Source organism: Opisthocomus hoazin, chromosome 1, assembly GCF_030867145.1.
Source record: "Opisthocomus hoazin isolate bOpiHoa1 chromosome 1, bOpiHoa1.hap1, whole genome shotgun sequence".
NCBI lineage: Eukaryota > Metazoa > Chordata > Aves > Opisthocomiformes > Opisthocomidae > Opisthocomus > Opisthocomus hoazin.
This window is the reverse complement of record NC_134414.1, coordinates 14,356,562-14,384,519: the sequence shown is the minus strand read 5'-3', so window position 1 is coordinate 14,384,519 and position 27,958 is coordinate 14,356,562. Positions and strand designations below refer to the sequence as shown.

The 27,958-nt window shown below is 44.4% G+C and overlaps 1 protein-coding gene across 1 annotated transcript in view; it reads right to left on the bottom strand.

Moving 5' to 3' along the window:
* Positions 1–13,998, bottom strand: part of MTNR1B (melatonin receptor 1B) — a 34,945-nt gene extending 20,947 nt beyond the window's left edge. The window contains exon 1 of the mRNA XM_075425456.1: positions 13,788–13,998. Coding sequence (XP_075281571.1) covers positions 13,788–13,998 — 211 coding nt within the window. The remainder of the gene's footprint in view (positions 1–13,787) is intronic.
* Positions 13,999–27,958: the final 13,960 nt, after the last annotated feature.

Here is a 27,958-nt window from a genome sequence, read left to right as displayed (position 1 = left end):
GGCTTTTAATTTGTACCCATTTCCTCTTGCCTCCTCAGTATGCACTGCTGAGAAGAGTCTGGCTACCTCTTCTTCACTCCTTCCCGCCAGGTATTTATACACACTGGTAAGATCCTCCTGAGCTTTCTCTGCTCCAGGCTGAACTGCCACAACTCTCTCAGCCTCTCCTCATATCAAAGACGCTCCAAGTCCTTGATTACTTTAGTGGCCCTGTAGTGGACTTCACTCCAGTAAGTCCATATCTTTCTTGCACTGGGGAGCCCAGAATTGGACAGGGCACTCCAGGTGTGGCTTTATCAGTGCTGAGGGGAAGGATCACTTTCCTTGGCTTGCTGGCAACACTCTGATACAGCCCAGGAGACTGTTACCTTTCTTTGCTGCAAGGGCATATTGCTAGCTCATAATCAGCTTGTTGTCCACTAGGACCCCCAGGTCACTGTCTGCCAAGCTGCTTTCCAGATGTGTGTCCCCCAGTACAGCTAGGTGCCTGGGCTGGTTCCTCCCCAGGTGCAGGACTTCGCATTTCCCTTCATTGAACCTTGTGAGGTTCCTGTCAGACCATTTCTCCAGCCTGTCGTCATCCCTCTGAATGGTAGCATGACCTTCTGGTGTATCAGCCACTCCTCTCAGTTTTGTCTCCTCTGTGAACTTGCTGAGGGTACACTCTTTCTCATCATCCAAGTCACTAATGAAGAAGTTAAACAGTATTGGTCCCAGCATTGACCTCTGAGTCACATTGCTAGTGGCTTGCTCTCCTGCTGGACTTTGTGCCACTGACCACCATCCACACGGGCCCAGTCATTCAGCCAGTTTTCAATCTACCTCACTGCGGACTGATTTATCTAACTTCTACTTTGTCAGCTAGTCTATGAGGATGTTAAGGGAGTGTGAAAGCTTCACTAAAGTCAAGCTAAACAACATTCAGTGCTCTCCCCTCATCCACCAAGCTAATCACGTCATTGTAGAAGGCTATCAGATTGCTTAAGCATGATTTTCCATTTGTAAAGCCATGCTGATTACTACCAACCACTTTCTTGTCTTTCATGGTTTTGGAAAGGATTTCCAGGATTAGTTACTCCATGAACTATTCTTTACCTTATTAATGAATCAGAAGCCCTACCTTCTTATAGTACCCTGCAATTTCATTGACTGCTTGTCTTCCAACTGTTAATTAAGTCAAATTTTCCTTGGGTTATGATATAATTAATCTGAAAAGTGATAGCTGAGAATGAGACACTAATTAGAAACATGTCACTTATTCTCATAGGCTGAGGCTATTCACGGGCTTGTAATCCTGTCTTGAAAATAAATTACACATTAAATGTTTGGAAGTGTTGTAGAAGGTATTTCAACTCTTCAGATAAGTTCTTTTGGCCTCAGTGGGCAGTGTTTGGGGGCAAAAGAAGGAATACACAGCTGCGTCTCTTCTGGTTTCCAAAGTACTTGTCTCTCAGTCCCTTGCAGATGACTTTTATTTACATTTCATGAATGAAGCACTGGGAATCTGAAAGACCATAGCATTTTATTCAGAACAGAATGCATGATCAGCTTTGGTGGAGATTTGAATAGTGTAGTTAGCTGGATTAGTGTAGTGATCAGTTAGTTACCTGGCTAGTTACCTGGCTTAGTGTAGCTACAGTTTTATCTGGTAGTTAGCCAGTGGTAGTTAGCTACACTGTAATAGTGTAGTTAGCTTGTTCCTGTAGGAAAGCTTTGGGAAAGGTCACCTCTCTGCTTCAGAATGTATACAAGTATTCCTTGTGTAAAGCAGTTCACATCTGCTTTTTGTGAATTCTGACTCTTTAGATAATGGAATTAAGCAATTTTGCACATAGATGTAAAGTAGGGGCTATTTCTGAACAGCCTGACGCCCAAAATTTCCTTGGCTTGTGAAGACTTTGGGAAATCTGCTATTTTCACTGCATGCTTACGTAGGAGTAATGGTGTACTGACTCTTTCTGTGTATCTGTGTACTCAGTACAGTGGGTCTCACCCATCATTCTTAGCAGCTCTTGGATACCAGAAGGATGCAGTCCTTAAGCCTGAACTCAGACCTGTTAATAGCCTTAATGCATGAGGGTAAAATTGCGCTCAGCAAGGAGTGGCTTCAATTCAGCGCGGTGCAGTAGCAGTTACTATGTAGTTTACTACATCAGAAGGGGTTTACTGAGGTGCTTTTAAGCAAATAGAGAAGTTAACTTTACCCTGAGAGTCTAAGAAGAATGGCCCTTTATTTTTGAAGGGCAACATGGAAGAAAGTACAAAGCTGTGTTGAAGTTGCATGCTGTGTTGAATTTACATACCAGAAGATTTCTCTGAGTGAAGATGGAAATTCCAGCTAAGGTGCTGTATAAACCTTTTCTTTTGTAACAGAAGAAATCCTTTTACTTGTCAGTAGAAAAGCTGAATAGAGTTGTCTACTTCTAAGAACATCTTTAAAATGTCCTGAAGACTACAACACTGATGAACTTCACTGTGGACAGGATCTATACAGCCTGAGTAGATTGCATGGACATTTTTTTTTAAAGCATACAGATAACATTCATTAAGTAGATTATTTTTACTTGAATGAAAAGTAGGAAATAAAAATACCTAGATTGATTGGATTACACCTATTCATAGGTGATAGCCATCTGACATAAGGTCCTTTTCCCTGTTTGAACTCAAATGAAATGCTATGTGTACTGAGGTAATTAGAAAAAAATGCACTGGATTTAGAATGAGAGGACACTGAGAATTTCAGGCAGGATTTGAGCAAGTCTTAAAACGTGAGGATGCTGTTTATAGGTCCCTGCCTTTTTTGCAGTGGTACATTATACAATTCGATGATAGCTCTGAAATTATAATTAGTTAACATAATTGTATTTACAGAGCTGTTGTGTTAAGCAGATATTTTTCCTGTTAGTCAGACTGCTAGCTCCAGTGGCTGTATGTGATAATTTCTGACAATAATTGTTGCCCTTATTGTGCACATATGGCAATCCAAAACAACAGATGAACAGAGGTTCTACAGCAGAAAGATGACAAAGGGTGTGGAAGTATCATGTAATATTATTATAATCTTCATACAGGTATTTAAATATCAAAAATGAGCTGAGTAACTTTTAGTAACTTTGTGAGAAGGGTGATGTTTTTTCTTCAGATATAATTTACGCAGCTTTTATTAAACAGTGTAACCAAATACTTCTATAATTAATAAATAACTAAAAAAGATTCCCAGCAATCAAGATCCTAGTCATTTGAATAAGTTTAGGCTGTTGTTGTCTGTTGTCATGTTGAGACGCGACTGTCCCATACACAGCTGAAATGTCAGGAAAATGCTGACTCTGTGGTATAGCTTAGTTCTCATCAACATTGAGACCAGAAGTAACCCAGAAGACTCCAAGGCAGCTGTTGTTGTTAAGGAGGACAATAAAGTTGCGCCTGCAGTGATTTAGACATATTTCTGTTAGCTTTTCCTGACAGGAAATTTGTTTCATGCTCATATCAAGGTGGGATTTTAAAAACTAGAACAATCCCTGACACTATTTTTTAGGAAGATGAAAATTACCGTAGCATTTCTTCCTTTCTGCAAAGGAAAAAATTGATTTTCTTTTACCAGCTCAGGATAACAAAGCTGTCTTCATATGCATTCTTGTGAACAAGGCAATGTACTTGACAGCCTACATCAAGATACCGATATGTGCTTGTAAAGAATCACTTCTAAGAAGCTAAAATCTTGAGCATATCTGAAGATATTAGTACTCAAAACAGATCTGAATTGGCGTAGGAGTAGAATTTCCTGCTGGAGGCAGAGAACAGGTGATCACTGATTTAATGAGATGAATGTAGTCTCCTGTAACATCCTCAGTAGAATGGTTCAAGTCACCTGGTGAATACACACACGCTAAGAATAGTTGAAAAATTTAGTCTTTTAAAATAACCTGTCCTGGCTGTCTGTGAGTAGATTTGGTCTCTTACCTCTTTGGCTGATAGTGTCAAAGAAAGAGCACCATGAATCCTTGAATTGCTTCTGCCAGCCCATTCAAGAATAGAGTTTTACTGCAGAGGGGTCTTGCCTCATGCAGTCAGGGCGTCTTGCAAAAGAAACACCAGCCCAGCGTCCAGGAGAGAGCTGGCAGCAAAGGGAGTCCTGCTAAGACACATAGGAATTGCCAGACTACAGCTGCTAAGAGATCCTTCTCGCTTCCTGCATCTGAGGGTATGTTTGCATTGGTTATTTCAGGGACATGAAAGGAAACTTCTTCATACTCTGAACTGAAAAAAAAAAAGCTATGTGACTGTGTTGGACTTGGACCTACAGAGAGCCTGGGTATGGTGTCGCAGGTAAAGCATTGCAGTAACATCATCCTTTGGTTTTCCTTTTGCTCAGAACATGGGTAGAGTGGGCTTGTGCCAAATGAAATACACAATATAAATATACCCTTAGATTCTTCTGTTGCAGGTTCAAGAAAACCTTTACACTTCTTCAGTTCACCTAAATGCTTATTCTATTTCCTTGAAAGATAAGCACAGCAATATCTCCATTTACAAAGTGGAATAGAATTTATCTTCATACTCTAAAACAAAAGTGTCTTGGAGCTGATCTTGGTGATGTACTTCCTATTCGCTTATCAATAAATTGATCAATTCCTCTACGAGATAAAAGAAAAACATAATTTAGAGCTATCAACCAATATGGTATTGCCAGGTGCTTCAAAGGAGAATACAAAGTACCCTATTGCTGTAGAATACTCTGCCTCAGATTACAATTTTACCCTAATTCTTTGTTGCTAGAATTTGGTTTACAATGCCACTAATATGTTCCAGACTTTCGCCAAATCTCGGTAGCATTAGCCATTATGACTCTGAACACTCAAAATATTCACAGCAGAGCCAGTAGTTCTTTAAATTTACTAAATTCCTGGCTTATGCAGCTTACTCAGTATTTTAGAAAGCAACTTCCACTTTAGTATTCTCCATCTCCAGATTATGCTGAACGTCCTACGTCCCTGTCTCCTACGAGGAAAGGCTGAGGGAGCTGGGCTGGTTTAGCCTGAAGAAGAGAAAGCTGAGAGGGGACCTTATCAATCCTTATAAGTATGTTAAGGGTGGGTGTCAGGAGGATGGGGCCAGACTCTTTTCAGTGGTGCCCAGCAACAGGACAAAGGGCAACCGGCACAAACAGAAGCAGAGGAAGTTCCGTCTGAACATGAGGAAGAACTTCACTCTGAGGGTGACAGGGCACTGGAACAGGTTGTGCGGTCTTGTGCAGCCTGCTGTAGGTGACCTTGTTTCGGCAGGGGGGTTGGACTAGATGACCCACAGAGGTCCCTTCCAACCCCTAACATTCTGTGATTCTGTGATTATGTCCTTGGTCTTGTGTCATGATTCTCTAGATGATGAAAAAAAGATTATTCTAGTCTATCTTGTATCAGGTTACCCGTTATTTTATGTAAAGTGTCATATAAAGCCATCTCCTGTTGCTTTCTGAGAAACTTCATTTCCTCAGGATTCCTTGTGATGCAGAGTGATACAGAAGAAAGTTCTCTCTTTCATAATGTTTCTATACTCCTAAATGATTCTTTCAGTCCCTTTAGGCCGATAATTTTCTCACAAAATTTCTACTTCCAAATTATTTAAAAATTTTATATTCTTTAGATTGTTTCTCATCTAGAACATTCCTAGGTCTCTGATTGTCACTTTTTTCAAATTTACTTGCAAGGTTGACTTTCCTTCACTGGAGGATACTTCCTTTGTTAAAGTAATTTTCCTAATTTGCAAGTGAACAACAGTTTTTTCACTTTGCTCTTCTATGTTTGGAGTTATTAACAGGTTAACAAAGTTTAAAGTTACTATTTTACAAATAACTTTGAAGATTTGTTTTCTCAGATGGTTACTGTTTAAATCCAGTCTTACAGAAAAGAGTATTAAATTGGTGATGAACTTGTTCTGTTTCCTCTCCAAAAAGAAAAGTGTAAGTAGGAATATGAGATGAGTCATGGGCATATGACTGAATAATTCTAAGAGTGATGTAGGAAGACTTGGAGTACTGATCATTTGGAGGCTTCCTATGAGAAGAGGTTTCATATCCACACGGGCAGATTTCACCTAAACATATGGGATCCCAGCTTGCAATCCAAGCTGGCAGAACGAATAAAAAGAAATTGAGAGATGGGAAAAGACCCTGAGACGGAATCATATAGTTTCTTCATTTAACAGCCAGGGCTGGGGGAATTTTGGCTTCAGGAAGGTGGTGGCAACAAATATAGAAAATAGGAGCTCAAAGACTGAGGAGTTCAACTGGAGTGGTAATAAAAAAAGCAGCAAAGTCAGTGAAAGAATACCAGGAACCTATGCAACAAAACAGGGGGTCCAAAACCAGTGATAAAATAAAATCAAACTTTATGGAAATAATTCTGTTAGAATGGAGTTGCACCAGTGATCAGAGAAGAGAAATATTAACTGAAAGATGTATAGTCTTCAAAAAAGAAAAAAAAACAAAGAGAGGATGATATCCTGGTAAAAGACAAAATTATGCTGGGGAGGGCTGTAAAGGCAATGTGCAGGGCAGTACGCAGAAACCTGCAGCAGGATGACATCCCCTCTGTTTTAGTAGGGAAAATACTGATGGAAACAATTTAACGATGGGACACTGCAGGTCCTCATACATAAAGAAGATCATAAACTTATTAATGGCTGTTTAGTTCTGGACACACACCTGGTAAATCTGTTTAATACAGAGTCTTTTTGCCAGCATACCCTGGCCTTTGCTTTGGTAAAGAACAAAGTCATCCCTGAAGAGCCTGTCATAGAAAATGAGGTTGTATTGAAAACAGATGAGATTATTTTGCTTAAATTAAGTGGAAGAATGAACACCATAGACATAACTAAGAAGATGTTTTGCACATTTTGATAAATAAAAGTAGCTAATTAGGAAAGTGAAGTCAACTGTATTGAGGAGCTTAGGGACTTGAATGTGGAGGAAGCTTGGCATTTCTTCACATTAAAGATACAAAAATATTCCCTGGAATTTGCATCCAAAAGAGGTAAAAAATATAAGAACAAGTTCCAGATCTAGCTGGAGGAAAAGTTGTTTTAGCAAAATATCAGGGGCAAGAACTGAGGCTAGAAGGAACAAGAAAAGATATGTCCACCAAAGAAAAGTGCTAGAGAGAGCAAAAAAGCGTAAAACAGAAACTGACAGAAAACCTAAACTTCATTGACTTTGCAATGACTTCTAAAATAAATAAAATGCCATTTTACTACATTAACAAAAGGAAAGTGGAGCTACTGGGGGATGAGGAATTTGAAAATCAACTTAAAATAGCTGTTGGTTTGAAAAAATATTTTGATACAGTTTTTAATAAGGATAGTAATGGTGGACTCGGGGACAAGGCAGGCTGGCAGGTAAGGAATTAACTTATCCACAATAAAGCAAACATGTCAGAGAGATTGAATACATTTGATGGCAGGAATTTTTTAACATCTGTCATCTCAGAGATAGTGTCATGGGTTCTGAAAATACAGAGTGCTACATGTGGGACCTTTAAAAAGAGGCTGAATGTGTTCTCCGGTTCTCACTGCCAGTAGGGAAGTGCAGATTTATCTTGGCCTGTGGTACAAAGTTTGGCTCCCACACGCATCCCAGTGGGCAGTTTTGCCAGGACTCACCTGCAGCTGTGGTGTTCTCACACTTTATTACCCATTTCCTCCTCCTTCCTTGCTATGATGCTGGCACAACTGCCGTTTCTTTCTGTATGAATGGTGCTAGCAAGAAGTCAGAAAAATAATTAGTCTGGGAGTAATGAGAAAACTAAACCAGTATTGCCACCTCTGGAAGATTCATTTGTCTACCAGAGAGTATGTGCTAACATGGCACTTGTATTTAAGGTGGTGAATCGGCTGCAAAGAAAGAATGAGTCGAGAAGTCTTCGGGCTTCTTAATCGCATCTTAATTGTAGGCTAGGCTGCAGATACAAATTTGGAAAGAAAGGAAAATTGAAGATGTAGGTAAAGACAAATAGAATAAAATTGAACCTAAGTTTATACAGAGTGGCTGTAATAACTAATCTTATCATCTTCATTTAGTGAAAGCTGCCTTGGACTTTCTCACCTAGGAGGTTGCTCTAACCTGATCTAGCCTTGGAAGCACATATACTAGGGTATCACACACAGTCTGGTGCTACCACTGCCTGGATGGTGATGAAAGAAAATTCTTGGACCGGTGGGAGGTAACCTACATTGAACTAAATTTGTCTGATTCAGAAGTATTATGTCACAAAACACTAAAAGAACTAATGAAATATTGTGATAATGCAAAGTCGTGAGCCCACGTTGATACGGGCAAATGTCAAGATTATTTTTTCCTTGAGGACTACAAGAGCAGAGAGTAGATAGTATAACAGCATGAGGTATGACGTCAGGTACTGAAGGAATAATATTTGTGTGCACTGAAAAGACAAAAGAAAAAGAAGACCTGCATTAGAAAGTGACTGCACCAAGAAGACTCATTTACATGATCACAGAATCGTTAAGGTTGGAAAATGCCTCTAAGATCATCAAGTCCAACTGTCAACTCAACACCACCATGCCTGCTAAACCATGTCCTGAAGTGCCATATCCACTTGTTTTTTGAACACCTCCAGGGATGATAGCTCCACCACTTCCCTGGGCAGACTTATATGATGCTATCAAATACAAGAAAAATTGTGGCTCCAAGGCATACCAGATCCATTTTGTCCATCCATGGAAAGACAGAACAGAATAGAATGTCAATATTGTTTTCTTGAAGGTATTGGTAGTACTTCACCCGCGTTACCGTGAACAGTTCAGTTTTCTCTTGTTCAAGACAGATTAATTCAGCTGGGATAGGTGAACTGAAAGCCATAAAACAATCAGGGAAATGAAGACCCTGTTAATTAGAGGAAAGTAAAAGTATTTTTCTTGTTTACGATGGAAAAACAAAGGTTGAGAGGTAAATACGTGTTTATTCTCCCTTAATATGCCACAAGAGTTCTCACCAGGCAGAGAAAAGATCCATCCAACTTAAATGACAGCTTTAGTTCGACAAATAAAAATAATCACTATAAATTAGCAACTAGTAAGCACAAAATTAAAATTAAAAAATATTTGAACCATAGCATTATTACAAAGAGATAGAAAAGCTTTACTTTAAGTGTTGGGTTCAATGAACTTTTGTGAATGTTGAAATCATGTTCCCATGAATTTCTTAATCTTGAGGAGCTTCAAGACTAGAGATCCTGAATGTGAGAGAGAACGTGAAGGCCAAACACACACAGTCCCAGGGCTATGAAGTCCATGGATGCAGGGTTCAAGAAGTTAGGAGTACGAAAGCTGAAACCACAAGAGGGTGATCTCACGCTCTGCTCATCAAAATATATTCTTGTCAGCTTCACTGCTGATATTAAAAGACAATTTTGTCAAGCTGTTTCAGGACTCAGAAAGCATATTGAACATTTCAGTTGTATTGGTAATGATTTTTTTTTTCCTGTCAGTCTTCTTTGGATCAATATGATCTCCCAGAGGACAGGTGGAGAGGAAGAGGAAAATGTGCAAATTTAAAAATGGAACTTGACAAGTTACTAGAAGCATTACATGATGACTTCTGCCTTCATATGTTGATTTCTTCTCATCTAAATGTAGGTGGCTATGCTGAGATAGTGTCTCTCGACTCTCTTTGGAGAGAAATAAACACCTTTATGAGCTGAATCGTGTCATCCTAATGTAGATATCGAAAATAAGTTAGATGCACTACACCCTGAAAATGCTTACTTTTCTCCATTGATTATTAAGGGAGCCCAAGGGAAGCAGTTCAGAAACAGGTATCTCCACTGTGGTCTTCTAAAAGATGAATTCCATCGCAGGAGACAACAGTCCTCTATGGCAGTGGACAGGAATAATAGTAAGGGAGGAACAAAGGAGAGAAAGAGAACTGGTATGGCCAAAGAGATGAAGAATAACTGAAAACAGCATATAACAATGGAGAACACATACCCTCAGCTATGTTACAGAGATGTGGAGTGAAGGTTACGGAAAGGCAAATAGCATGGAAAAAGGGTACAAGACTAGGTTATATTGCTGAATATGTTTAGTAGACAGATGAGTACCAAAATTGCAATTCTATGTGTAGGAATGTTTTATTTTGTACAGGTGTACATATGGGAAGCATTGTCCATCTCTACAACAACACACGCATTAGATAGTACTAAACATGCAAATATACCCATGTTCTTACTGGTAACAAAAACAATGAATTTTGATTTAATTGGTGTTGCAACAGGACCTTACCATTCAAATGGAAATCAGGGTCTCATTGTGCTGTGTTAGCTGTTATATATAGAAAGGAAAATAGTGGAGACAGCAAAGAGGGTGGACACAATGCACTAAAAATATCACTTTCTGCTAATGTATTCTTTGGCAGTGCAGCAAGGTTAATATTAGGCCTTCTGCCAAAAGTCAAGGGGTCCAAACTCCTCACTGCTCTTTGAAATGATATTCAGTTAATGTGCCTAATTCTCACCTCTCCTTGATTTTATGCTGGCTTTAAGGCAAATGACATACAAGTGGTTTGCTTTATCTCTCACCTGTGGGAGATGCCTTGCCAGTTCCCATCTTCTGAAGTGCTTCCCACAGGGTTCTTACCCCAGCCCATAACGTTATGGTTATAGCTATGGTTATACAAAAGTATCCTGAAACTCTTAAAAGCACCTCATGGTTTTGATTGGCTTGATGCACCTTCAGAATACATGACCATCCAGCAGTGGTTGTGGGGCACATGTCAACTTCACCACTTCAAAAGTTTAGCACTTTAAAAGCTGCCTCCAACTGGCCATGTTTAATCAAAGACACCCAAAATCAATAGTCGCTTTTGATATTTCAGAACACTTTTGACATTTCAAATAGTAAGACAGGCTAATTTACCTTATTATTTCCACATACAAAGTTTGATTTAATTTTGTAGTGTGTTGGACAAAGTTACTCACCTCCCAAATTAGAAATGAAAGAAGCATTAATTTCTGTAAATTAAATAGCTTCTAGAGATCAGAAGTTGCTCAGCCTCTCACAGAAAGACTGGGTGCAGTTATGTAGTACAAGCCCATTGCTTCATACCAATTATGCTATGCACTACTTGGAAAAGCCTTCATAAATTTTCCCCTCCCCCTCCAAAAACAAATTTAAACTTGAGAAAGAGGCTTCTGTATGCTATGAAACAATCCTTCTGTTGTAAGGCTGGCAAAAATCCCTCTGTTTGAGTGAATGAGCAATCTCCAAAAGTCCCAGTCCTACCCATTCTCCACTTCTCTCCTGCTGAGCGTAATACTTACCAGCATAAAGGCTAATGGGCCATTTTATTTCACTCCATTCTTGTGGTTCATATTATATGACAGCATTAAGATAGATCTGCTTTTGATCATGCTTTAATGTTAAGGAGAGGGATGCATAACTACGTTGTTTGCAATTACCATATTTCTCTGTGAAGCCTAGGACAAAATGGTGTTGGTAAATCATAGAAATATGCTGAAGCCCTGTTTTGCTATCTGAAGGGAAGTTTACTATTTGTACTAGAGAAGTGGGCAGGGCTGTTTAATTTATTCCTCATACACCTGTGGCTTATTTGAAGTCCCAAACTCTCATCCTTATCCTAGAATATCTCTCATTATCTTCTTCGAAGAGAATCAAGTGTTCATGGTGCTATAGCAGTTCCCTTTTTCTTTGATCATCTTGTCCCTCTCTGACATCCCTTATTACAAGCCTAACTTGTTTCCTGCCATTTTTGCTCACCAAGTTGCTTGCTACCACATCTGCTCCTGTTGCAAGTGCGAACATGTTGTTTCTGGTTTGCTCAGAAAGTCCACCTACTCGTCCACCTTCATTCCATGTCAGAGGCTAAGGGCTCCCAAGCACTGCCTCAGCTATCCACCACCTCCCCACTCCTCCCATCAGTCCACCTGCACCAGTTAGCAGTCCTCTTCCACTCTGCTCCTTCCTGAATAAATTTTCTCTGCAAAGACCTCTGTGGACATTTACCAAACTGTCCTCTTTCAGCTTCATCCCCAAGAGCCATCTCTTCCTGATGGAAAACTGAAAACTGGCAATTTAAAGCTTATTTAACTTTATAAAGATCATGCGGAAGGCACTCCCTGCTGTTCTTCATGGTACTTATCAAAGATGAAGAGATCCTTGGGACAGGGTCAGTGACATCACATTAAGGATGATCCTAGAAGGAGATCCGTTAGTAGGTATTTGAATTAAACAAGAAGAGTGCGTCTGGTTTTAGCAGTCCTGGGACGCCACGGAGCCCTTTGATCAGCATCTTGAAACCCGTTCTTCCAGGCAGCACTCTCCGCCAGCCCAGCCCTCCCCTCTGCCGCCGTCCGCACGGAGGCAGGGGCTCAGCGGAGACCCGCGCTCCCCCCGGCAGGGCCAGAGCCTGCTCGCTGGGCGCTGGCCCCCCCGCAGCCCGGGCGCGAACCCCTCCGGGAAGGCCCCTTCCCCCGGGGGCCGGCCGGGCGCTGCTGACCCGCGGGAATGAGCGAACTTCCCCCCCACCCGCCTCCCCGTGCTCGGGGAGCGGAGGGCTCCGGCACTGCTGGCTGCTGGGGTGCCGCCTGCTCCGGCCCGGGGAGACCCCGCGGCGTCTCTACTGCTCTCGGTAGCGGCTCGGCTCCCCGGAGCGGGCAGCCTGGGCAGCTCCCTCCCCGCGCCGCGACTCTGCCAGCCATCCCCAAGCCCGGCGCTGCTCCGCGGGGTGTGAGAGCCCGGCCTACGCGGGACAGAGCCCCGCGGCTCCGACCGATTCCCTCCGCTCCCAGCAAAGTTCTGCCACCCCCCCCCCCCCCCGCCTGCGCACGGCGGAACGACGGCGTTCCCGACCCCGGGAAGCCAACAACTTCGGGAACCGCCCGGTGCCGTGCGAACCGCCCCTCCGTCACGGGGCTGCCACCCTGCACCGTGCCGGGAGCAGGGGGCCAGGCCGAGCTCCGCGCTCAGGGTAAGGAGCGGAGAGGGGAGCACCCGCATGCAGCAGGACCCACGCGGGTCGGAGGAGAAGCTGGTGGGGAGGCAAAACCGAGCAGCCTCCGGCGCTGCTAACCGCGGAGTTCGGTGGTTGGAGACGCGCGTAACGAGCCCAGCAGAGACGGGGAGAGCGAGCAAGTTCAGCGAGTGAAAGGCGCGGAGCCGCCTTTTCGCGCACGCGAAGGAAAACTACGGACACGACTGAAGGAAAACAGCCCACTTTATTTGCCGCTTTCTGTTCGCAGGACAGTCGGTGCGGGGACAAGGAGAACGGCGGCTTGGTGAGAGGCGGCTGGGAGTGAGCTCCGGTGCATGCTCCGGAGCCCGGACTGAGCCGCTGCCCCGCAGGCGCGCCGCGCCCCGGCCCCAGCACTTCTCTTCAGCAAGTTTTAAAGTTGCGTCTTTCTTCCTCCGGCCGTGTTCGGGCACGCTCTTTGCATTTTAGTCGGATGCCACCGATTCCCCTCAGCAGCAGCTCCGTAGAGCGCGCTGCCTCATCAACAGCCTCTTAATGACCCGCGCCCCCCGCTCAGGGCCAGGGAAGGGCTGCCTCAGGGCAGAGCCCTGCCCGCACCGCGCGGCGAGCGCCCACCGGGGGGACTCTTCGGTCCCTCGCCTTCCCCAGGTGTCCCGCCCCGACTCCGCAGGCAGGCTGGGCTCCTCAGGGCGGCCGGCAGCGGGGACCGGGGGTGTCCCGAGAGGGGCTCCGGGCGGTCGTGATGACCCCCCGCCGCCGCCGGGGCGGGTGCCGGGGCTCCAGCCCTTACCTGAGTTCCTGAGCTTGCGGTTGTTGCAGACGGAGGCGATGACCAGCAGGTTGCCCAGGATGTCCACCACGGTGGTGAAGATCAGCACGCCGGAGAGCGCCGTCACCACCCAGGCGGGCCGCGGGGCGCCCGCCGCCTCCCGCTCCGCCAAGCCGAAGCGGCCCCGCCCGCCCGGGTCGCAGCAGTTCCTCAGGGAGCCGTTCTCCAGCATCGCTCCCGCCCAGCCCCGGCGGCGCGGCCAGCTGCCCGCGCGGGAGGGCGGGAAGGCTTTTAACGGCCGCGCCGCGAGCGCTGCCCCTCCCGCTCCCCGGCCGAGCCGCCGGGGCAGGGCTAGGGGCGGGGTTAGCCGCTCCCCCCCCACTCCGGCGGCACGGGAAAGCCCGGGGGCGGGCAGTTCGCCTGGCCCCGCCCCGGCAGCGCGGTGAGGGGTTCCCGGGCGGCGGGGGGGACCCCGCGGCGCTGAGGGGCGGGAGGCGGCGGCTCGGCCATCTCCGGTGGCGGCCTGCGCGGCCGGAGAGCCCGGGGGAGCCGCGGGGACCGGCGGCGAAGGGCCATGCGGGGGCGGCCGGTGGCGGACCCCCCGCCCTCAGCGCCGCTCCCCGCCGCAGCCCCCCCGGCTCAGCCGCCGACCTCCGCCTGCCGCGGCGAGGAAGCGCTTTTGTTTGCCGGTCTGGGTCCGCGGCGTCCCCGGCAGCACCAGGCCGGGGAACCCGCTTCCCCCCGCCGCCGCCAGGCGCTCGGTGCGGCCGGGCGGGTTTTCCTCCGCGGGGTCCGGGCTGCGGGGCCGGAGGGGTTTCGCGCTGGGGCGTCCGCGGCCTTGTGCTCCTCCGCGCTCGGGCGAAGGAGTCCGCCGAATCGAGACGGAGGAGAGCGCCCGCGGGGAGAGAGCTGCCCGAGTCACGGACGGGACGGCACCAGACCGGTGTCAGCTGTGAAGAAACCTCTGCGTTTCGGGGTTTTTTCCTTTCAAGCTGCGGGGCCAGTGAGGCATCGGTGGACTTCGCTCTAAAATTCGGTTTGGAACACGCAGCTTCGCTGGGGACCCCAAAGTGACAGATGCCAGGCGCTCATTTGCGTGAAACAACTGAGCTGCACGCGACAAGGCAGGGCAGAGCCTGCGTGTCTCCGTGCCCGGCCTCCCGCACCGCCGGCGCTGGCCTCAGCGCACACAGCCCTGTGACAATCCGGGCTGCGCACAGCAGACGTAGCTCGGAAGGGGTTTGTGTTCTGCTTCACGTTGTCTTCAGGGCAGCCAGGCTGCGCTGGATTCTTGTCCTCCTGCCCCGCTTTTGAGAATGATGCTGGAGCTACACCTGCAGAAGAGATGACTGTGTAGCTGGAGAGTTGGGTGCAGAGGAACTTGATGAGGTTCAACAAGGGCAAGTGCAGGGTCCTGCACCTGGGGAGGAACAACTCCATGCATCAGTACAGGCTTGGGGCGGACCTGCTGGAGAGCAGCTCTGTGGAGAGGGACCTGGGTGTCCTGGTGGACGACAGGTTACCCATGAGCCAGCAGTGTGCCCTGGCTGCCAAGAAGGCCAATGGGATCCTGGGGTGCATTAAGAAGAGTGTGGCCAGCAGGTCGAGGGAGGTTCTCCTCCCCCTCTACACTGCCCTGGTGAGGCCCCATCTGGAGTACTCTGTCCAGTTCTGGGCTCCCCAGTTCAAAAAGACAAGGAACTACTGGAGAGAGTCCAGCGCAGGGCTATGAGGATAATTAGGGGACTGGAGCATCTCTCCTGTGAGGAAAGGCTGAGGGAGCTGGGCTTGTTCAGCCTGAAGAAGAGAAGGCTGAGAGGGGACCTTATAAATGCCTATAAATTTCTTAAGGGTGGGTGTCAGGAGGATGGGGCTAAACTCTTTTCAGTGGAGTCCAGTGACAGGAGAAGGGGCAATGGGCACAAAGTGAAACATAGGAAGTTCCGTCTGAACATGAGGAAGAACTTCTTCTCTCTGAGGGTGACGGAGCACTGGAACGGGATGCCCAGAGGGGTTGTGGAGTCTCCTTCTCTGGAGATATTCAAGACCCGCCTGGACAAGGTCCTGTGCAGCCTGCTGTAGGTTACCCTGCTTTGGCAGGGGGACTGGACTAGATGACCCACAGAGGTCCCTTCCAACTCTGACCATTCTGTGATTCTGTGAATCTGTATTCCTCCTCTTCGTGTCTCTTCAACACAGAGAAAGTTATGCCCCATAGTTTATCAAGAATTAGATCCTGAGATAGCCTGCCTCACTGAGTTAATCTGGAAAAATGGGGCAAGTTTCTGTCCTTTCTAACAGCAAATAAGACAATTCTGCTTCTTTGAGACTTACCTCTACACAAATGCACACTGGTGTAATCAAAATACTACTAATTATCATGTGGACTTCTTTTTCCAAATTAGAAATAGTTTAATGTTCAATTTAAATGTATTCCTAATCAATTTTAGATATACTAAAGTAGTCCCGACTGGAATGAACATAGAAGTGTGCATGTAGATTTTCGCACCAGTCTTTCTGACACTGATTTAAAAAAAAATGATCAGACCTCAGATGCTTTCTGTTTAACATAAGCAATATGTAAAGCATCGTGGTACATTTCAAACTAAAGATGGAGTTATTATGGCTCCAGGGCTTAAACCAAAGAAGGACTATCTTCTGAGAATTGTCTCTCCGGAATAGTTATTTTGCGCTTCTGCCATAAGAAAGTAGTAATTGCACACTTGACAGAACAGGCTGGTTCTTGATGGAAGCAAAAGTTGACTTGATTTTTCTTTTTCTTCCTCCAGTAATTTAAAAGGAAGTCTACCCAAGGAAATGCCTGTTTTCTGTATTCATCAGTGCAAAGAAGGATTTTTCTCCAGTGAATCATAATCTACCTTTAAGAAGAGTTGTTGTGTTACAGTGTCTCCCTTTATCTACCTCCGTTCCCATTTCCCTTTTCAGAAAGCTGGTATCCTCACTGCCTGTTACCTATATATTACAGTAGTCTTATTGACTCATTATGGAAAACTAACAGATAGTATCATTTATTTTCATGACTTGGGCTCTTTCTGGGCATCTTTCCAGGGTCTGTATAAGTGAGCAGTGTACTATTTTGTTGTCTGTTATTACTACAGGATTTATCTTTAACTGTTTGTCAAAAGCTTAAACTGTCCCTGAGCATAAATGTGACTTTCGAAGGTAGACTTTGCTCATGGCATTCTCTAGGTTTGTAGTTTGTCCACACAAGAGGAACACTGTATATTTTCCTTGCTACACGCAACTGTTATTTATCATCACTCGTTCTGTTTTGTAGCTCCTAGAAGTCTGCCAAGTGGTTTAGGGAAAATGAGAAACCTGTGGCCTGAGCTTGACCTGAAGTATGCACCTGCTACAAAATGTGAAATAGAATAAGTGTTGCTGGCTTTATAACAACAGTCTGTCTTTTGTGGCTACACGGGCACTTGACAGCGGTAAAACAAAAAGGTAGGGATCAAAATGTCAGCCTTTCTGCCTCAGCAACCTGTAAAAAGCAGGTCCTTCATCTTATCGGAATTCCTTGTTTCTTCATTTGTATCAGTAACATAGGTCTGAGTTCTTATTTAGGGTTATGTATAAAAGGTTGAGTTATAAATGTTTATCTTATTTGCTTTTTAAAATAATTGCTTAAACTGTATTAAAGAATACATGGATGTTCTTACTCAGCTTTTCAGTAGCCTAATTTCAAATTAACTAAATTTGCTTTGAAAGAGAAATGCCTATTTAAGCCTATTGATCGTTACAGTTAATATGCAATAACTCCTTGTTGCAGAAAGCATTCCATCTCAATAAAAGGGGTGTATTTGTAACTGGATTTTTAAGACCTTTTCATTTTTCAATTTTGGGAAATTTTCTTCTAATTCTATGTCTAGGAAAAGTAACTGTTCTGTGTTTCTTTTGGAAAGCAATCTAAGTTTTCTAAGGCAAACTATATTTGTGTTGCAGTATAACACCAGGAATTGCCTGGATAGTGGAACAATCAAATATTCCATGCATTGCTCTGCTGCCGGAGGCTGTACTTTGTTTGCCTTTTTTTTTTTGCCCCCCAACTCTGAAGACAAATTGCTGCTTCCTAGAGATACGTTCGTGCACTTTGTTTTCTGTGCTTTGTTGATTTGATTTTCTGAAAAGACTTAACTTGAATTGGTCACGGAAGTCGAAACTCTTCGAGCACGAATGAAATTTCAGGACAGAGGTTCCTATTGATGATATCTCTTGAATTTTGGCTATTCCAGTAGAACAGAAGAAGAAATTGTGTCTCTGCTATGTTTGTTAGGTCATCACACGTGTCTACAAGACCAAAGGACACTTAGAGCTAAAATGCACAGTATCCAAATAATGTTCCTACTTTTAACTGTCTCAGTTTGAGCTGACTATTTTCACAGTGTACACCACGGCAGAGGCTGGCGTTTGGACTTCTATGCCTCTTCCATTTCTATCCAGTTTTGATTTTTTTTATAATTTTTCTCCATATATTTTTGAGTCAGCTCAAGCCCAAGTACCCCTATTTAAAGGAAAGCCTGTTTGCCTGTCCACTGCTGTCAGGAGCCTGTACAGATAAGTCATATCTCCTTTGATAAGGAAAGATCTGTCTTCTCTGCAGAAGCAAAAGATCCACATAGTAAAATTTTCCACTCTAAATTTCGTCTTTTCACCATGCAGTGTTAATATTGTTAGGTAGAAATCAAAGCCTTAGTGGGGGAAGGGTTGTTCTGTTGTCCATAATTTTCCAGATGGAAATTGCCCATAAAATGAGATCTGTCATCTAATTCTCAATGATTTATTGGTATTTTAGTCACACCGAATTTCCATGGCACATAACAGGATCCTTGTGCTGTGAACTATCAATAATGAGAGTCGCTTGGTTTTGAAACTTGAATCTAAATAAACTGGGCAAAACAAAGATGGGGAGTGGGAAGGGATTTAGGTTGGGTACTTCTCAGCCTAAGAGAGAGGGAGAGATCTACTTCCAAAGGACCGCATATGTTAGTTGTACTGCCGTTATTGGATAGGTGTGGAAGGCAGGTGGAATAGATAACCTTGTGCGTGTCTTTCTGCCAAAACTGAAGAGGAGCTTTGATGACTAGCTTAGACCAGATAAGTCAGTGTTAGGTGATTAAAGGTGACTCTCGATTGGTGAAGATTTCTCCAAGGAGTCATAGCTGGGCAAAAACTAAACCTTGATCTCCTGATTCAGATTCACTTTCAACATTTCAAAGACATCCTGTCTCATTAACATGCTCACCTATTCCACCTTCCCTACTCTTTAGTGTGAGTAGTTATATGTACATATGTACTTTGTATACTATATACATACACACACACACTTTCTGCATATACTTGTATATAAGCTACTGTTGCTGTTTCACTCCTGGAACTGTGGCGCCAATTTCTGTTGTGCTCTTTTAACATATAAGTGCTAAGCTGGAATGGAAGAAACTGACTTTCATTCATGACCCAAACTAATTTTTGAACTTGCATTTTTCAGGGGTGAAAGACTAATTCCATAGTCCCACATAACCCTTTGACTAATCCTTTTTAAGACGGAAAGCAGAGCCAGAAGAAACTAATTGATTTATATTGTTAAAGGGAGCTACCACAATCCCTTGTTCATGTAGCGTGCAGGTGCTGTTATCTCTGTCTTTCAGCTTGTTTTCGCAAGCAGCTGCTGGTTTTGTCACAGCCAGAAGTCCAAGATGGGCTGGAGAGGGAGAGTTGCACTGGCAATCAGAGGTTTTGAAGTCCTAGTGGTGACTGTCCCGTGGATTTTCCACAGCACTGGGGATAGCTAACTTCATTTCTTTGTATCTTTTGTTGCATTAAAATGAGGCTAAGGAAACTCTGTCATGTACGTGTTGGAAGGGAACTGAGAGTTGATTAATTAACGATTTAAAATATATTTGATTTTGCTATGTAGCATATTGGCAATGTTGGCATGGTCTAAACTTGATTCACTTGTGGAACAAGTCTGTCCCTTACAGATAATAAGTGGTCATCCAAAGCTGTGTCATAGGGTAACACGAAAAGGGTTGAATTCAGATTTTGCTAACCTTAATTTTGTGATTTGTCTGACACTTTCTTCACCTGCAAACTGAAGCTGCAATTGGTCTTGCATTTTCTTTCTTCCTTGCTGCTGGTCCCTCCTTCTCTCCCCAGGTACCTGTACCTTAACGTATCTTGTCTTACTGTTTTATTTACTTTTCATTTATGATATTCTGACCTAGGCTCCTAGAGCAGGCTGGCCCTTGTACCAGCCTTGCCTGGCAGATTGTCCTAACATACATTTTTGTCTCACGATGTCCTGCTTTTGACTTACATTGTGTTGGTTTTTGTCCTCTCCACACTAAGTGAAGAAAACTTCCTTTTCGTATTGAAGGGTGTTAGCATGATTTGAGGCCAATGAGCACAGAGGAGTCTTTTTGCTTTTGTTTCCAGTTATAAACCCAGTCCAGTCACTCTTAGGACAGGCATTTCAGGGGACACCTTTGGAAGAACATGTAACCTTCTATTGAGCTGTGAACAGTAAGTCAGCGTGAGTGGTAAGGACGGTATGAAAAGCATTCAAGCAATCTGTTGAGCTGGAGTTTTCAATAGTGACAGAGGAGAGAGTGCAGAATCTCTACAAGTTTTGGGGGATCCACATTTTAGTCAGCATTAGAACATAAGGAAAGCTCATTCATATTCAAGGAGAATAGCTACAGACAGGGCTGCCCTGTAACTTTGGAGACAGCATGGCTTCACCAAGGGCAAGTCCTGCCTGACCAACCTAGTGGCCTTCTGTGATGTCATGACTGCATCAGTGGACAAGGGAAGAGCTACGGATGTTGTCTATCTGGACTTCTGTAAAGCCTTCGACACAGTTTCTCACAACATCCTGCTCTCTATTTTGGGGAGATATGGATTTGATGTGTGGACTGTTCAGTGGATAAGGAAGTGCTTGGATGGTCACAGCCAGAGGATAGTGGTCAACAGCTCAATGTCCAGATGGAAGCTGGTGACAAGAGTTGTCCCTCAGGGGTCCGTACTGGGACCGGTGATGTTCAATATTTTCATCAATGACCCAGACAGTGATATCGAGTGCACCCTCAGCAAGTGTGCAGATGACACCAAGCAGAGTGATGCAGTTGACACACCAGAAGGATGGGATGGCATCCAGAGGGACCTGGACAAGCTCGACAAGTGGGCCTGTGTGAACCTCATGAGGTTCAACAAGGCCAAGTGCAAGGTCCTGCACATCAGTCAGGGAAACCCCCTTGTATCAATACAGGCTGGGGGATGAGGGGATTGAGAGCAGCCCTGCCGAGAACTTAGGGGTCCTGGTGGATGAAAAGCTGGACATGAGCCACCAATGTGCGCTTGCAGCCCAGAAGGCCAACTGTATCCTGGGCTGCATCAAGAGAAACGTGGCCAGCAAGATGAGAGAGGGGATTCTGCCCCTCTACTCTGCTCTTGTGAGACCCCACCTGGAGTCCTGCATCCAGCTCTGGAGACCCCAGCACGAGAAAGACACGGAGTTGTTGGAGCAGGTCCAGAGGAGGCCACAAAAATGATCCGAGGACTGGAGCGCCTCTCCTGTGAGGAAAGGCTGAGAGAGTTGGGGCTGTTCAGCCTGGAGAACAGAAGGCTGTGGGGAGTCCTTATTGCAGCCTTTCAGTACTTGAAGGGGCCTATAGGAAAAGATGGGGAAAGCATTTTCAGCAGGGCTTGTTGTGACAGGACAAGGAGGGCTTTAAACTAAGAGAGGATAGATTTAGACTGCATATAAGAAGAAATTTTTTACAATGAGGATGATGAAACACTGGAACAGATTTCCCAGAGAGGCAGAGGAGACCCCATCCTTGGAAACATTCAAGGGCAGGTTGAACAGCGTTCTTATCAACCTGATCTAGTTGAAGATGTCCCTGCTCACTGAAGGGGGTTTGGGCTAAATGACCTCCAAAGGTCCCTTCCAACCCAAAGCATTCTACAATTGTATGAAAGTGAACAACAGCTCCAGAGCATTCTTTCCCAAGCAGTATTTGCCTATGTGTAGTGTCTGTGATCTGCAATCTTGTATCCACATGTGCTTTTGTGTCTGTCTGCTCTGTAATTTTAAAGCTCTTTTTTTGCCATCCTTGGGAATAAACCGGACCCCTTTTTTCAACCAGTTTTTTTGTAACTATGATTACCCTGACTTGGCTTCATTCTCCTTCTGCCCTTTTTGTTATAGTATGGATTTTCTCCATTCCTGAATTTCCATCTCAGTCCTTGAAGAAGGTTTAATAATTTCACAGGGATTTCCTTTATTTTCTTATTCTGTGTCCTAAAGCTAGCCAGACTTCAGGCAGGGTAAACATCAAGTTTGTCATAGACTATGCTGGTACTGTAACTGTAAGAGCAGAAAACTATGAAGCTACCTTTGCTGCACAGCAGCTGGTCGTGGACTAAATGTTAAAACTTGTCAATCATGGGGGTTTCTTCCTTCTCTTCCTTCTCCTTCTCCTTCTCCTTCTCCTTCTCCTTCTCCTTCTCCTTCTCCTTCTCCTTCTCCTTCTCCTCTTCCTCTTCCTTTTCCTCTTCCTCTTTTTCCCCACCAGCATAATTTTAGAAAGCTGTTTTAAAGGCTTCCTCAGAGACCTTTGAAATGACAAGCCTTTTCCTACCTTTTTTCCTGTGGCTGAATCATGATAACTCATGCTGTTATGTAAGTTTGCTGTCTCAGGCTTCCACTTGTGATTGTGGAGGCTGCACTGTTTCAGAGACTGGGGGACCAAGTGGGTGAAGCTGGAGGAGGATAGCCTAATGGGTCTAGCAGAGTGACAGCATTTATACTACTTTGTGCACTCCTAATTAAAACTCTGTCCCTGACACATGACAAAGCAGTGAAAAAAAATCTAATTGGAAAGGTTAACGAGAATACTCTAAGATATGCTGTTATTCATGTTTAGACGGAACTTCCTACACTTCAATTTGTGCCCATTGCCCTTTGTCCTGTTGCTGGGCACCACTGAAAAGAGTTTGGCCCCATCCTCCTGACACCCACCCTTGAGATATTTATAAACATTTATTAGGTTCCCTCTCAGCCTTCTCTTCTTCAGGCTAAACAAGCCCAGCTCCCTCAGCCTTTCCTCACAGGAGAGATGCTCCAGTCCCCTCATCATCCTTGTAGCCCAGAGAAGGAGACTCCACAGCCTCCATGGGCATGTTCATGAGGAAGATCTTCTTCCCTCTGAGAGTGACAGAGCACTGGAACAGGCTGCCCAGGGAGGTTGTGGAGTCTCCTCCTCTGGAGATATTCAAGACCCACCTGGAAAAGGTCCTGTGCAGCCTGCTGTAGGTGACCCTGCTTTGGCAGGGGGACTGGACTAGATGACCCACAGAGGTTCCTTCCAACCCCTAACATTCTGTAATTCTGTGATGTTGTGGGGGACCGTGTCAGAGGCCTTGCAGAAGTCCTGATAGATGACATCCCTTGGATTTGGATCCAATTTTCCCAGTTGCTTTTGCTTGTTCATATTTTTCTCTTGTTTCATCTTCAGTCAGAGCAATTGACTTATAAAAGTATTATATCTTTCTCTTTTCAGATGTGATAATAGAATGGAATTGAAATCAAGTGAAACAAAGTCAAGCAACTTATAATTAATAATATTCATAGAGCTGAAATGGATTACTTTTCTGTTTTACCTCTGGAAGATAAAACAGAAAAGAGTGCTGTTATTAGTTGTCTGAGTTACTCCATCCAAAGTATCTCCCTCCTTAGGATCTACTAGTGATGTTAAAGGCGTGACTAACTGAATTTTTGCTTTTTTAGTTCATACAGTTCATCAGCTAATATCTTCCTACAATTGTTTATAAGTCCTCAATTAATGTTTATTATCCATTTGCTATATATTATTTATAACTGGTAAGTTTGTTTTAACTTAAATTAGCAGTTCTTGTTTACACATAGATATCTACCATATTTCTTTTACTTTTTTGAGTTGTGGTTTTGTTTTGGGCTTTTTTCCTTTTTCTTCTCCATACTCTAGAAAAATTACTGGTGTTCACATATCACTTAAAATCGTAAGTTATAGTGTTAAATTAATTTTTCAAGGGTTAGGCCTCTCTTAGTTCAATAAAATTAAATCAAATACTTGAATACCTGTCTCTCTCTCTTCGCCTTCGTAGGGTCACACCTAATCCACCGTTCTTTCAACTGTTAACTACTTACATGCTAGTAGCCCTTTTGATGTTTGTTTTCAAGCTTGTCCTTTTTCTTTCTTCATTTTTCTTCCTGATTTTGTAGCCAATAGAAACCCCTTTCATGCACATACTCATATGTTTCACTGCATTTAACAGTACTATCTGTGAGACTGAACTGCTTGTTTTCATGTTAATTCTATTACATTTGTTTGGCTTGTTATGCAGTTTTAAAAATTTTAGCTGTTCTACCAGTTAGGTATTCTTTTGTATGTGGTTCTCTTTTTCTTCTAAAACTATTCAGAATGCACGTCAGAGGTGCCTCAAAGCTGATACTGCCCTTTCCCCTCTTGTTTTTGAATTCTGGGGTTCATAACATTTTTGGTTCTCCTATTTATACGATGCTGCACTCTTATCCCTCTTTCTCAGGTTCGATTGCTGCAGATCATTGTTAACAAATGTTAAAGCCCTGACTCATTCCTGTGTTTGTTATCCCTCTGAGCCTTTAATTTGTGTCTCAAAATTTTCCTTGCTTGTTGGCGCCTTGGTGGTAATTCAGCCAAAGAACTGGGTGCCAATCTGACTCAGTGGTTGCTGCTGCTCATGGTGGGTTCCCATACTGCTGTCCCAATGGTTTTCTCTCAATGAACCCATCACTCCATAGAGGTATCCCTGCTTGAGCACTGTCATTTTTGTTATTGCTTTAATCTGTCTGGGACTTCAGTTCTTTGTGATAGCTATTTGCTTTCATGCTTTCGAGGATGGTGAGGGGACTGGAACATCTCCCCTACGAGGAGAGGCTGAGGGAGCTGGGCTTTTTCAGCCTGAAGAAGAGAAGGCTGCGAGGGGACCTAATATATACTTACAAATATCTGAAGGGTGGGTGTAAAGAGGATGGGGCCATACTCTTTTCAGTGGTGCCCAGTGACAGGACAAGGGGCAACGGGCACAAAATGAAGCACAGGAAGTTCTGTCTGAACATGAGGAAGAACTTCTTCCCTCTGAGGGTGACAGAGCACTGGAACAGGCTGCCCAGGGAGGTTGTGGAGTCTCCTTCTCTGGAGATATTCAAGACCCGCCTGGACAAGGTCTTCTACAGCCTACTGTAGGTGACCCTGCTTTGGCAGGGGGGTTGGACTAGATGACCCACAGAGGTGCCTTCCAACCCCTACCATTCTGTGTTTCTGTGATTCTGTCTCTAGCCCTTCCTTTTTACTACAGTCTTTATGATTAAAAGAGCTGTTGGTTTTCTCTACATGGCTGTCTGTGTTGCCCAGCTGGTTTTGTAATAGCGCATAGTGTGGTGTGTAACTGTGCTTTTCCAAAATCCGCAGCACAATTGTTATTATCAGTCCCTAGTCTGGATGGGTCTGGATCACTCTGTCTCTCTCCATCCTAGTGTTCCGGGTCTCCCAGAGAACGGTAACACAGCCCCTGCGGGAGGATGATAGGGATCAGCAGCCTTGCTGATTCTGATGGAATATTCAACTTCTCTTTTGTATGCTCCTGCTCCAAAAAAAGGCCAAACAACCCTTTAGCACTTCATTAGGTACTTGCATTTACTCCATCAGAGTGGCTTCTTGATTGCATTGGGCACAGCCTGCCCCTCCTATTCAAGTTCTCTTTGTTACATTGATGGATGTGCTCGTATCTGGCAGTTTGTTTCCTGACCACCCCTTAGCTCCACCAGAACAATGGGCTTTCTCCAGTGATCCAGTCCTAATTTGACCATGAGCCATGGGAAGGGGAAGGCCATGACTCCCAACACCATGGCTAGGAGGGAGAGGATAGAGGGCCCACTTCCTCGTTCCTTGCACTGATCTCCTACAAGCAATGTCGCAGAATGCTTGGTGGGGCATTACACCAGCAGCTCAAATCACAGAATCACAGAATCACAGAATAGTAGGGGTTGGAAGGGACCTCTGTGGGTCATCTAGTCCAACCCCCCTGCCGAAGCAGGGTCACCTACAGTAGGCTGCACAGGATCTTGTCCAGGCGGGTCTTGAATATCTCCAGAGAAGGAGACTCCACAACCTCCCTGGGCAGCCTGTTCCAGTGCTCCATCACCCTCAGAGGGAAGAAGTTCTTCCTCATGTTCAGACGGAACTTCCTGTGCCTCAGTTTGTGCCCGTTGCCCCTTGTCCTGTCACAAATCCTCCCCATGCTTCTGAAGTAGTTTCTATGTATGTGGTCTTGCTAAGTATCTTCTTCTGCTATTTCTTAGCACTAGCTTAGCGGTTATGCTAGTCTGCCACTCCTTACTCTACCACCACATTTTCACCACTTACCCTGAGAAAGGGTGTTGAGGGAGTTATACTGTCAAAGGTAACAGTTTGTACAGCTTCTAAATTACTCCTCTTCCTAGATTTTTTTTCCATAAGGGACTATCTTTTGCTTTTGTCCATATCATTTTGTCCATAACCAAGCTTTTAGTTTATTCCATACTGGCTTCCACAATTACAGACCCTGAAGTTCCAGACTCTTAGCCCTGGGGACAGGCCACTCGTGAAAGTTGTTTTAAATGTGACCTAGTCATAACTCAGGGCTTGTCTGCTTTATTGTCCAGAAGACCATAGACAGAGCCTAACAACTTTTTCAACCTCTGTGCTTGTATTTGGCTTATGCTCATCCAGGTAATACAATTATTCAATTTCTGATCTTCTATTTAAAGCTTACACAGTGGAACCCACTGACTCGGCCTGCTAGCACTTCCCTCATTGGTTCCCAGACCAAGCTTAAACTTTCTTATCTCAGGTTATGGTTTGCTTTCCTAAACCAGTTTTGCCTGATCCAGAAGACTGCCCTGCTTTAGCCATCAGTAATTGCCGACTGTGATTTATGTTTACAGCCTGGGCCTCCGGTACTGTCTTTCCTTTTTCTCTCACTCTGCTCCCTCTCACTGAACATCCCAGGAGACTACTTAGCCACCTTACACCAGTTCTATTTGTAGGCTGAAGAAACAGCCTTCTATTTTGCACAGCCACATTCCTGTCTGGGAATGCTAAATCTGGCACTTCCCAATTTGGCACATTCTTCTAAGTCTGAGCCTGTTTTTCTAAAACGGCTCCTCTGACCAGTGCTGTTTCTGTCTTCAGAAGGTTTCTGACCTGCTTCTTTCCTGGCAGTGAGATCAGCAGTGGGCTGTCAGAGAGGATGTGTGCGGGGGCAGACACCACCAGCTTTTGGGAGTGGAACTGATTGTAAATGGAATGCTTTCACACATTAATATTTATGTAGCATGCCCACAAATGGCAATGGAAGGTTAATTTTCCATTACTTTAAGTTGTATTTCAATGAAATACAAATCTGAAGAGGTGTTGTGAGACTTCAGTGAGGTTTTTTTGAGGTTTTTTGTCTGATCAGTGGGCAAGGGAGTTTTATAATATTAGATCTATGGAGTTTTGTGAATGGCTGAAGGGGCATGAATTCCTTCATCAGTTTCACAGCCTATTGCAGACAGATTTTAGTGAAGCTGGTTACTATGCTATTAATTATTAAATGAGACCACATTATCCCTAATGGGCTTGAACCATCACCAAAAATATATTAGCTTTGTTTTTGACCATGCTAATATTAGTCTCACCTGTCCTGTTGCATGCTACAATTACTCTAATGTTTTACTTTCTGGCTACTCTGGAAGCAACAAAACTTATTTTGGTAACATAATGGTAGGATATATACAGGTTGCAATAGAGTTTTGGACTATATTCCCTTTTCAAATGCCATTATATAAAATCCATTAAGTGCTTACAATGGTTGGACTGAAAAAATGACTGTCAGAGAAAAATAAAGAGGTGCCATATTTCTGTGTCTCAGTGACTCAGCCAAAGATCTTCTGAGTTCACAAAAAAAAAAAAACCAACGAATTTTTAGTCGTGCAAACTCAGTTTCAACTCTGATAGTCAACTGGGCTCTTGACTTCCCAATTATCACAATTGCTAATACCGAAAACTCTTTGAAATGAACACCAGGGTTCTGTGTCTTTTTCGTTACCTATGAAATTGCTCTGACAG